This window comes from Leopardus geoffroyi, chromosome B2 (assembly GCF_018350155.1).
Source record: "Leopardus geoffroyi isolate Oge1 chromosome B2, O.geoffroyi_Oge1_pat1.0, whole genome shotgun sequence".
Taxonomy (NCBI): Eukaryota; Metazoa; Chordata; class Mammalia; order Carnivora; family Felidae; genus Leopardus; species Leopardus geoffroyi.
In genome coordinates, this window is record NC_059332.1 from 2,028,714 (window position 1) to 2,041,335 (window position 12,622).

Consider the following 12,622-nt stretch of genomic DNA (forward strand, 5'->3'; position numbering starts at 1 on the left):
GTCACCACTAGGGAACCCAATTAAGAGCATGTGAAAACTACCGTTTTCAGGAGCTCAAATTATTCCCCAGTAAAGGCCCAGGTTTTCAACCTTGACTCCCAGCCTGGACTTGAGTCTTCCCGTCTGCATCCATACAAGGGACGAGGACAGTGCAGTGTCCCCGCCCCTCGAGGGTAGGTAGACCCTGCAGACGGTGGCCCCTGTTCCAAGGGCACACTGCGCGCATCAGGGGAAGCGGTGGGGTGGACAAGGAGTGGGTGCAGAGGAACGGGCCCTGGGGACACTGAAGACCCACGTATCATAAAACATCAGCAGGGCTCTATGTGACCTTATGGAATTAAACAGGGACGCGCGTGTTTCAGGCACATTGGCCTGGCAGTGCCATTTATTCCACTCCTAGGAAGGTTCAGCAGCTGCCATCCGAGTAAACAAGAAGGGTGAGTACAGGGCGAAGCAGGGTGGGGAGGGGGAGAACCAGGGCGCGGAAGCAGCAGGTGCAAACACCCAAAGCTTCCTCTTCGGATTTGCCCAGACCACGGCTCACGGCTCAGCGTCGGCTCCGAAACGCGAGGAGGGGGCGAGAAGACGACGCTTCCTGGCCTCCCCCTCCCCGGGGGCCGGGCCCGGGACCAGGGACAGGCGCGCCCCAGAGTCACCGCGGCGCGGCGGCCGCGTGAGTCTTCTGGTGGCGGATGAGGTTGCACTGGCGGGTGAAGTCCTTCCCGCAGCGGGCGCAGCGGTGCGGCCGCTCCCCCCGTGTGGCTGCGCTCGTGCTCCAGGAGGAAGGAGCGCCGGCCGTAGCTCTTCCCGCACTGGGCGCAGCGGTGCGGCCGCTCCGGCCGGTGGCTGCGCTGGTGCTGGATGAGGCCGGCGCTCTGGCTGAAGGCCTTCCCGCACTCCCGGCAGCGGTACCGCCGGTGCGCGTCGTGGATGCCGCGGTGATTGAACAGCCCCGAGCTGCGGCTGAACGCCTTCCCGCACTCGCCGCACGCGTAGGGCCTCTCGCCCGTGTGCACCCTGCGGTGGCGGGTGAGGCCCGAATTCTGGGCAAAGGTCTTGCCGCACTCGTCACAGGTGTGCCATCCCCGCCCCGGGGGGCCGCCCCGGCGCCCCTCTGCCCAGCCCTGTCCAGGCCCGGGCCCCCCGCGTGCCTCCTCCCAGGTCTGTGCGGAAAGGACTTCCCCGCGGGACTCCGCTATCTTAGGACAGCCTTTCCTCGGCACCACTTCTCTGTCCTCAGCCATGCTCGTTCCATCTGAAACACAAGAGACCAGGCAAGCGTCACCTGCTCCGACCCCACGGGAGGGTCCCTGCGCGCATGAAACCGCAGACTGCTTCCACCTGGTGTGACCCCAGGTCACAGAGCAGAGAGGAGCTTGGAAACAGAAGGGCCAGTGCGGAAGCCTTCCTCCAAGTGACAGGGAAGGCTGCCCTCCGGCAGAATGTGGCTCAGTCCTTCCTGACGGGGCAGGGGCCTGGAGAGGATTCCTTAGGCTTCTTCATGGGGAGGGCAGCTCAACGTCAGGGTGCCTTCTCCTAGTTTTCCCCTAGAACCCCTCCCCGATTTGGGTGCGGAGCCTCAAAGAGACCATGTACTCATTCATTCCTTTATGGAACAAGTGCTCCCACTCTTCTGGGGGCATCGGACAGTAAGTACTACAACCGTCAGATCCGCGACATCCCAGGTGTGTCCCAGCACGTCCCAGGTATGACCTGGCCTGTCCCAGTGGGCTCCAGCACAAGGCCCTTACTGGCTCCACACTCTGCCTGGAAAGCTCGAGGCTCAGACCACAGCTGGCGTTTGCTCAGTTCCCACCTTCTTGGTTCCTGTACTCAGGGCTGCGGTTGGCCTGCCACACCCATGGCGCCCTCGATGCCCCCGCCTCGCTCCAGTCCCGGCCTGGTGCACAGCACCGACCACCGTCTGACACGCTGCGTCGCCACCCCCGTCTGTGTGCCATGTGTTTCCCCCATCCCACAGTCTAATCTCCATGACAGTGGGATCTTTTTGTTTTATTCCTTGGGTCACGGCTGGCACAGGGCAGTTATTCAATAAATATTTGCTGAATGAATAAAAACAAAGGACTGACACCGAGCCTGCTGCTGTGGCCTCAAATGACCGGCCCAGGCGTGGGCACGGGAGGCACACGGCACCCGATGGAACTGGCCCACACCGGACACTTGTCCAACCAACCCAATCGGACTTGAAGGAATTGAAGGCAGGAATGGAGACACACAGACCCAAAGTGTCTAGACAGCAGAGCACAGCCCAGTGGAATCTTCAGGATGTCTCAGGTTCCCTGGGCATGACTGCTGGGGGAAGCCATCGAGACTACGAGACAGCCAACCGACCCATGAGCTGCATCTGGACAATCGAAAGCTCCTCACCCCCTCCCCTGAACTTGAAACGTGAGCTCTAGCTGCTGCCCCAAGGACAGTGACCACCTGGACAGCACGCATGACTGCAGTCAGGTAAAGCCTCTACATCAACTTGTAAAATGTGTGGGCGGGTGCCGAGATCTACGCATTTTGCCATGCCCAGGACAAGCCTCCTTTGCTTAGTAAAACTGCCATCTACCCCCTTTCTCTGGTCTCTTCCTGCCCCCCACATAAGGGGCAGCCTCAGGTGACACCTGGGAAGCTCCCAAGGACCTTGTGAACCAACAGATTTCCACCTTGCAACCCAGAAAAGTCTCAGGAAAACACCCACCAACCCCCGTCCTTTTGCCAAAACATCCGGCTTTTTCTCTCCCATCTAATTGTACTGTCGCTCACGCACCAGAACAGGCGCCTTGTAGGGCTCCTCTGTTGTCAGACCACGGTTCTCCTGCTCCTTTTAGCTGGGGGAGGACAACAGGTGTGGAAAACAGAAATGTGTCTGCAGAGAAGAAATGGACCACAAATGGGATCAGTACTGCCCTTCTGCCCAAACTTCGTATTTATAGTTGAGATATACAAGGAAACCGGGTAGAATGAAAGCAAAGACATGTCTCACCTTTTTCATAATTAGCACTTACACAGCCCTCCATGACTTACAAGGCACTGTCACATGTGGTATCACCCTAACGCATCTCTTTATTTGGGGTTATTATACAACCTCTTTAACAAACTGCATGACAAAAGGTAGACCTGTAGCTAGACAGACTCTACACGTACATAGAAAAAGTCTGGAAAATACACAACAATTTAACAAGTGTGGCTACTCCTGGGGAATAAAATTCGGAGAACTTTCATGTTTTACTATATACAAACTCCTATATTATTTGGATTTTTTACTATCAGCATGAATTCTGAAAGAAAAGCAAACTCAGTACTATACAGTAACCTTAAATGCAGCTTAATTTAAAAAGATTGAAGAGCTGGACGTTGGTTTTTGGTCCTTGTAATCTCAAACACTTACTATGTTGCTTAACAAAACGGGCTTTTCCTACATGTACAACATATACCTGCGCTGACAGTCGTTGAAGAGAACTTTTTGATTTGTAGATGTCCTCTGTGTACTCTCCTATGGCCATGGCAAATGCTTAATGAATGACTGGATGAAGGGATGGATGGAGGAGAGGATGGAAGGATGGGTGGAGGGAGAGAGGGAGGGAGGGAGGGAAGGAAGGAAGGAAGGAAGGAAGGAAGGACGGACAAAGGGGTGGATGGAAGGAAGGGAGGGAGAAAGGAAGGAAGAGGGGATGGATGGATGGGAGGAAGGAGAGAGGGAGAGAGGGAGGGAAGGAGGGAGGGAGGGAGGGAGGGAAGGAAGGAAGGAAGGAAGGAAGGAAGGAAGGAAGGAAGGATAAAGGGGTGGATGGAAGGAAGGGAGGGAGGGAGAAAGGAAGGAAGAGGGGATGGATGGATGAGAGGAAGGAGGGGTGGAAGGAGAGAGGGAGGGAGGGAGGGAGGGAAGAAAGGAAGGAAGGAAGGAAGGAAGGAAGGAAGGATAAAGGGGTGGATGGAAGGAAGGGAGGGAGGGAGAAAGGAAGGAAGGGGGATGGATGGATGGGAGGAAGGAGGGGTGGAAGGAGAGAGGGAGGGAGGGAGGGAGGGAGGGAGGGAAGGAAGGAAGGAAGGAAGGAAGGAAGGAAGGATAAAGGGGTGGATGGAAGGAAGGGAGGGAGGGAGAAAGGAAGGAAGGGGGATGGATGGATGGGAGGAAGGAGGGGTGGAAGGAGAGAGGGAGGGAGGGAGGGAGGGAGGGAGGGAAGGAAGGAAGGAAGGAAGGAAGGAAGGAAGGAAGGACAAAGGGATGGATGCAGGGATGGATGGATGGATAGATGGATGGGAGGATGGGAGAGAGGGATGAAGGGATGGAGAGACGGATGGAAGGATGGGTGGAAGGAGAGAGGGAGGGAGGGAGGGAGGGAAGGAGGGAAGGAAGGAAGGAAGGAAGGAAGGAAGGAAGGAAGGATAAAGGGGTGGATGGAAGGGAGGGAGGGAGGGAGAAAGGAAGGAAGGGGATGGATGGATGGGAGGAAGGAGGGGTGGAAGGAAGGACGGACAGACGAAGGGATGGATGCAGGGATGGATGGATGGATGGATGGGAGGATGGGAGAGAGGGATGAAGGGATGGAGAGACGGATGGAGGAATGGCTGGATGAGAGGATGGACTTACTCAGATGTGCTTCCTGAAGGTAGAAGAAAGGGAAACACGCCTGGAAAATAAAAAGCCCAAGTTCATGGAGAGGAGAAAGAAACAAAGAAATTGACTGGGAAGATGCTCATAAAAGAGGAAAATGAAATCAGAGGAATTTAATCTGATGCGGTCACCGGAGCCAGAGGAAGGTCTGCAGAGCACATCTACTAAGAAAAAAAGAATCTTTTAAAATGAAGAGATATGTTCCAAGTGGCAGAAATCCAGGATAACTACATGACTGCTAGGGTAGACGAAACAGAGGCAGGAAGCAGAGAGGCAAGAGAAGTTGTGGCTTTGATGAAGTGAAAATGCAAACAGCAGACGCCACTGCAGACTGACTGTTACAAAGTTAACAAATAGTCCGGCAGAGGCTACGCTGTCCTGGTGAGAAATCGGACAGAAGCCGAGCCAGCTGTGACAGGGAGAGCTCGAACAGGACGACAGCTGGCACAGCCCCAAGCGCCCAGGCCTGCACCCGCCACTGAATTACACACCAGGAAATGCCAGGCTGATTCCACTGGACTCCCCGTCCAGTCTGCCACCCACTGCGCGTTCCCCACCCCTTCCTCACCCCTTTATACTGCAAACGTAAGCCCAAATGGGCAAGGGGGGCCTGGAAGAACAGCTACCACATACTAAGCAGAATGCCTGCCAAGTGCTTTTCATCAGTTGTCTGTTCTGTGCTCGCAACTACCTTCTATGGTACATACTTGTTAGACTGAATTGTGTTGTCTTCCTCCCCCTAGAGTCACATGTTGAAGCCCTAACTATATTTAAAAATGGGGCCTTTTAGGAAATTAATTAGGGTAATTAAGAGTGGGGTCCTAAATGGGGCGCCTGGGTGGCGCAGTCGGTTAAGCGTCGGACTTCAGCTCAGGTCATGATCTCACGGTTCGTGGGTTCGAGCCCCACGTCAGGCACCGTGCTGACAGCTCGGAGCCTGGAGCCTGCTTCAGATTCTGTGTCTTCCTCTCTCTCTCTCTCTGCCCCTCCCCTGCTCACACTCTGTCAATCTCTCTCTCAAAAAGTAGATAAACATTAAAAAAAAAAAAAAAAAGAGTGGGGCCCTAATCTAATAGGACTAATGTCCTTATAAGAGGTAACAGCATCAGAACTTTCTTTCTCTCTTCCAACAGGAACGTATACACAGAAAGGCATGTGTGAGAACAAAGCGAGAAGGTGGCCGTCAACAACCCAGGAAGGCAGGTCTCACCAGAAACCAAGCCTGCTCGTATCTTGATCTTGGAGATCCAGCCTCAAGAACTGTGATCAAATGAATTTCTGTTTCAGCCACCCAGTGTGTGTCATTCTATTACGACAGCCCAAGCAAACTAAGGCAATGCTATTATCAACCCCATTTTGGAGATGAGGGAACTGAGACCAAATGGTTAAATAAACCTGCCCACGTACAAGCAGCTTCTAAAACGCAAAGCCATGATTTGAATGTATCATACCCATTCTCTAAAGCTGCCCTCCACGGTGATTCCTGAAAGTTTTCCTAAGGTACCATGTGCCAGAATACCAGAGAGATGACAGGATAGTTCACAGGGGAAGCCTGAACGCAGGGAAGGGGACAAAGTGAGGACGCTGGGCCCTCAGCAGCTGTAGCGCTGACCTTACCTGGTAAAGGGACTTCTGAGCCCCTGGTTCCCCAGGTCTGGACTTTTCATTTGTTTTTGCTTGACAAGAGGGGATGTGTTCAACACCAGAAAAGTCCTATCCCTCACCTGTCTCTCCAGTAGGGCGGGACTCTTGGGCAGTGTCACGAGGGAGCTGGGGCTCCTCGGGCTGGGACTGAAGGCTCAGTGATGTCTGCTCGCCTAGAGGCACCGTCTCTCTAGAGCAGACTTCTCGTCCCTGTCCGTAGGCTACCATCTGGAAACAGAGGGGTGACATTTGACTTCTGAAGAAGTTAACTGTCTAAAGAAACCCCTCCCAGAAAGCAGCAGGAAGCAGAGTCAGGGTCAGAGTCAGTCAAGGGGATACAAAACAAGGGATCCAAGGGCCCTTGATGACACACGTACACTTCTTCCCTGCAAATCTCCCTTCCTACCTCAAGTTGTGGCTCATCGAGCTCCTTCTCCAGATCCTCCAGCAGAATCACAGCCTCTTCCCCGCTCTCTGGACAGTGCTCCTGCACCCAGGCCTGGAGCTCCTTGGGCAGGATGGTCAGGAACTGCTCCAGCACCAGCAGCTCCAGGATCTGCTCCTTCGTGCTGGCATGAGGCCTCAACCACTGGCGGCACAGCTCGCGGAGCTGGGTGAGGGCCTCCCTGGGTCCAGGAGTTTCCTGGTAACACAGCTGTCGAAAGCGCGTTCGGAAGACTTCCCTCGCCAGGGGACTGCTACGTTTCAGTCTGGATTCCTGCATCTGGAGGCGACTTTCCGTCTCCACCTTCACGGTCAGTTCTTCCCAAGCCTCAGGACCATGTACATCCATGGGCAAAACCTCCTTTGAGTCTGTATTCATCCTGACTTTGAACAGTTTACAAAGCACCCTCCAGCTGGAGTCGTGTTTTAGAAGCACCTTGAGAGGTTCCCTCTTGAGCAGTAAAAATCACTGTTTATATAGAAGAATGACAACAGCTAGAGATGGGCACTGATACCATAAGCAACTGTCATAGACCCCAAGCCTCTTCACTGAAAGTAAAGTCATTCGGTGACCAAAGGATGGGAATAATGGAAAACATAAGGTCATAATGTGCAAAAATCACAGGCTTTCAAGTTACCCAGAACTGGATTCTATTATGGTTCTAACATTTACCAGTTTACTGATTGAGTGACTTTCAGCCAATTTCTTATCGTCCTTCAATCTCAGTTTCTCGATGTAAAGAAATAGCAATAAAAATACCTTACAGAGCTCATGGAGAAAAGAGGGACCACACAATTCACTCGGAATTGTTAAAAAGTTCAGACTCATTTTTTCAAAGTCAAATCAGAGAAAGAACAGATGAAAATACTGCTCTTATCTTTGATAAATGAATGAGCTAACTCTCATTGGACTCTTTGCTAGAGTTTCAAAACAATCTTGAAAACAACCATTCCATTTCAGGTTGTTGTCCTTTGAGCTAAATTCATCGAAAACTTTATTAAACTGAGAGTAACAGCGCTGCGCTGCAGTCCACAACATGCTTTCGGATACCAGACCACATTTAAGGCTCACGTCACCCTCTGAGGTTTGGTGACAACCACGATTTGAGATTGCCTAAGGTCAAACCCTCTGTGAGGACAGTCCTCAGGAGCACAGAGGCCCTGGGGGAAGCGGTCTGCTTCCAGCCAGGCTGCGCCTCTCAGTCACCTGTAAGTGCCGCCCCGCAACTGAGTTCCAGCTGGACAGGCGCGGCGGGGAGGGGGGGGGGCGGGGAGAGGGAGGGGGGGGGGCGGGGAGAGGGAGGGGGGGAGGGGAAGGAAGCCGGGGGGGGGGGGGTGGTGGACAGGACGTCCAGGGAATGGAATCCTGGGTGGATGGAGATCCGGGGAGGGACGGGGATCTGGGGTGGAGGGGGGTCCAGATGGGAATCGGGGACGGCTGCGGAGCCAGGGTGTATGGAAACCCGGGGTGTATGGGGATCCCAGGACGGAGGGGAATCCGGAGACGGAGGAGGATCCAGGAACAGATGCGGATCTCGGGACGGAGGGGTATGCGGGGACGGATGCGGATCCGGGGTTCGGGCGGGAGGGAGGCAGGGCTCCCAACGCCGCAGGTGCGCTCCAGGGCGCGAGGATCGCGAGGCTAAAGGAAGCGGAAGGGCAACGGGCACGTTCGGCGCCTGAAAGCCAGTCCGCTCCAAGCCCCTTCACCGGCCTCGGAACCGAAAGGAGAGGGGGTGACATCTTACACCCGTGCGTGCCTCCCCCGCCGCCGAGGCCGGCCGCCCAGGCCGTTCCCGCCGAGTCCAGCCTGCGGCCGTCATCCCAGTGGCGGCCCTCGAGCCTCGCGGCCTTCCCAGGCCCTGCCCGCGCGACGTCCCCTCCCCGGGCGGAGGCCCGCCTTCCGCAAGCCGCCCCCCGCCCCCCCCAGCCACGCCCGCCCGGGTTCCCGGCGCCGACTCACGGGAGCTGGACGCTGCAGGGAGACGGAGAGCGCCGACGCGGCGTCTGCGGGAGCGCGCCGGCCGGAACAATGCGCCGCACCGAGGGGGCTGCCGGCCGCGGGGGGCGCTCGGGGCCGAGGCACTTCCGGGCCGCTCTAGGATCCCGCGTCTCGCCGCCCGCCGCCCGCCGCCGGCCTCCCCGCGACTCACGTGGCTCGAGCTGCGGCCGCAGGTGCGCCCCGCGCAGGTTTTAAACTGAAGCGCAGGAATCCTAGGTCATTAATTTGACGACACTTATTTTTAAAACTTTTTTTTTTTTTTTAAAGAATATATTACCTGTGGTTTTTAAAAAACCTCAGCAACGCCAAAATTAACCAAGTAAAAAGGTGAAATCCCATACTGTCAGTAAGGTCCCCCTACCCTGGGATCGCCGCTGTCATGGTTCGCTGGGAATTTGCGTGTATACTTCCGATCTTTCTCACATGCAGCTGCATAGACAAACATTAAGCTATTTTACATTTAGGTTTTTTTTTTATCACTTATTTTAACGTTTTCACTTCAGGTATCTTAGACCTCTTTATTGGTCGTGTAGGTCCGACTCATTTGGTGGCTGAGTACATCAAGCACAGAGACTGCAATTTATTTGTCCAGGCCCCTATACATTGATAGACTTTCCTCCTTCCTTCCTTCCTTCCTTCCTTCCTTCCTTCCTTCCTTCCTTCCTTCCTTCCTTCCTACCTTTTTTCCTTCTGCTTTCCTTCTTCCTTCCTCCTTTCCTTCCTTCCTTTTCATTTTTGCTACAGAGGTTTTTTTGGATTTTTAGTGGTAATACAAAATCTGTCCAAAATAAATTGGCTTTATTTGTACAAAAGAGTATAATTATTAGTACAGCTAGTCATCCATCAATTTTATCATGCCAACCAGAATGATAGTATTGCATAAATTATGTTTGTTTTGTTTTTAACAGAACCTCATTATTTAATAAATATTTTTAATGTTTATTTTAGAGAGAGAGCATGTGTGCCAGCCCGGGGGGGGGGGGGGGGGCGGGGCAGAGAGAGGGGGACAGAGAAGATGAGGTAGGCTCTGTACTGACAGCAGAGAACCTGAGGTGGGGCTTGAACTCACGAACCTTGAGGTCATGACCTGAGCAGAAGTCAGACACTTAGCCACCCAGGCGCCCCCAAAACCTCATTGTTTATTTTAATTACAGCAGTAGGAAAGTATCTTGAATGTTAATGTGAATTCTGTGATGCGTTTTAACTCCAAAACTATAGCTCTATATATTTCTTCCATTGGTCTCCTCAACCTAGCCATCTAAGGTCATTAAATAAACACAAGCTTCATCCTTTATGTTGACTTCTTCTGAATGTCCAATAAGTCTGTTATCATTAAGAGCAGCAGCATGAAGCAAATCTGCTCAAAATCCTGATCACTCTCTTCAACACACCTCACTTCCAGAGCCCTCAGTACAAACTTTTCCAACAAACTATATAATGGCCACAAATTCCCAGCTTCCCTTTAACTGGAATACAGTTCAAATACGTTATTCTTGGGGCACGTGGGTGACTCAGCGGGTTAAGCATCAGACTCTTGATTTCAGCTTAGGTCATGATTTCACAGTTCATGGGATTGAGCCCCTTGACAATGAAGCACCACAGAGCCTGCTTGAGATGCTATCTCCCTCTTCCTCTGTCCCCTTCCTGCTCATGCTCTCTCTCTCTCTCTCAAAATAAATAAACATTTTTTAAAAAACCCACGATTCAGCTCAGACAAGAAGAAATGCTAACTACAAGAACATTGAGCATTACCCGAATTTGGAAACAGGTATATTGGAATATTGACTCTTCTGTGGGTTATGTCATAAGATTAAAAAAAAAAAATGAAGAAGGAGGAGGGAGAAGAACAAGAAGAAGATGGAGAAGAGGATTTGGAGAACTGTTAACAAAGAGATTGAGGGAACTAGCTGGTATGAGGATTAAAATGTATCAAGTATAACAATATTGATGTCCCATATGAACCTTCCCTAACCCAAGATAGTTTCAGTAAGTATGTGGGCAAGCTCATCTGCTCTATGGATGTCACCAATCAATTCTGAACCCTGGGTATGATGTAACATTCCATTTGGAACAGCCAGTCACCTGTTGATTCCATTGGACTCTCTCTATAATGGAGAGAACAAAACTGCTTCAAAGAGATACATTTTGTTTTGGATTTCCATTGGCTTTCCATGCCCACCATCTTGGTATTGACTTGATGAAAGCTCTGCTCACACCAGCCCTAACTTAGTTGGGCATTGAAATGTTTTCCCCCGAGTCTACTTTCTAAGTTTATTTATTAATTTCTGAGTGGGGGGGGGGGCAGAGAGAGAGAGAGAGAGAGAGAGAAAGAATCCCAAGCAGGATCCTAGCTGTCAGCATAGAGGCTGATGTGGGGCTCGAACTCATGAACCGGGAGATCATGACCTGAACCCAAACCAAGAGTCAGGCACCTAACCCACTGAGCCACCCAGATGCACCCCACCCCCAGATCTATACTTTCAGCTAGGTTCTTGTGAATCCTTCTTTCCTGTCCTTTAATGCTACCTTGGGCAGACCCCATAGCTTTCTGGTCAATTTTAAGTATTAAAGATCCTATCCAGAGGTGTCTGGCTGGCTCAGTAGGTAGAGCGTGTGACTCTTGATTTGGAGGTTGTGAGTTTGAGCCCCACCTTGGGTGTAGAGATTACTTAAAAATAAAATATTTAAAAAAATATAAAGATCCCATTCAATTTATTTTTTTTTAATTTTAATGTTTATTTATTTTTGAGAAAGAAAGAGACAGAGTGTGAGCGGGGGAGGGGCAGAGAGAAGGAGACACAGAATCTGAAGCAGTCTTCAGGCTCTGAGCTGTCAGCACAGAGCCCCACGCAGGGCTTGAATTCACAAACCCGAAGATCATGACCTGAGCCAAAGTCAGACGCTTAATCAACTGAGCCACCCAAGTGCCCCCCATTCAATTCATTTTTAGCTTGAAAATTTATTATCTACTGAATACGTTACGTAGCAACAGATTCAGAATACAAGAAGTATAAAAGGGCAAATGTTGAAAAGTCTCCCTCTGGAGGGCACTTGCGATGAGCACTGGGTGTTATAGGTAAGTGATGAATAACTAAATTCTACTCCTGAAACTAATATTATATGGTAACTAACTAGAACTTAAATAAAAATGTGAAACATTAAAAAAAAATCTCCCTGTGATTTTTTTCTTCTGTTGAGTTTGATAATGATATCGTAGATCCATAGGAAAATGTCCTTATATTTTAGAGATGGGTACCGAAGTATTCAAAGGTGTAATGATGTCTATAATTTACTTCGAAATACTTCAGCAGAGGAAGAAAAAGCAAATATGGCAAAATGAACAATTATAAATGTAGGTGCGTATATGGTGTTCATTATACATAAACACATAAATCCTTGGGAGTAACTGTTTCCAAATTCAGATTTTCTGAAGACTGTGTTTGCCCCAGATGACCGATGGCTTAGGACGAAACACCTTCAGCGGTTTCTCCTTCGCCCAGTAAGGGCAGGCAGGTGTCCAGCCTCAGAGCCAGGGTCACCACGCCGCCCAGTCCCGTGGGGGCCTGGGCCTCCGGACGCACGGAGCCCAGAAGTAAACGCGGCCCCGTCCGGGAGGTGGGCGCAGCGGTGGGCTCCCGCCGACCAGGCAGAGACACACTGCCCCCTCACCCCCCAGCCAGCGCCCCCACCACACACACACACACACACACACACACACACACACACACCAGGCGTTCTGCCCGTCCCCCCGCGTGCAGCCCTCCACATCACTGTGGACAAAGCCCATCCCATGGGTCGTGTGGCCAGAACCCCTGCCGCAGGGGGAGGGGGTGCCCATCGAGATGCTGGAAGCTCGGCAGGGGAGAACCAGCCTCCAATTGCAGCTGACGCCGTCCCGCCGGGTG

General features: G+C 52.0%; 1 protein-coding gene across 1 annotated transcript; it reads right to left on the reverse strand.

The window, feature by feature from the left end:
- Positions 1–533: 533 nt before the first annotated feature.
- On the reverse strand, positions 534–8,784 carry ZSCAN9 (zinc finger and SCAN domain containing 9). Its single transcript, XM_045500482.1, is given in 6 exon segments — positions 534–754; positions 756–1,255; positions 2,780–2,878; positions 6,352–6,499; positions 6,678–7,184; positions 8,679–8,784. Coding segments are annotated over 5 exon segments (1,266 nt in total). The 5' UTR covers positions 7,095–7,184; positions 8,679–8,784; the 3' UTR covers positions 534–652.
- Between the last annotated feature and the right edge of the window lie 3,838 nt (positions 8,785–12,622).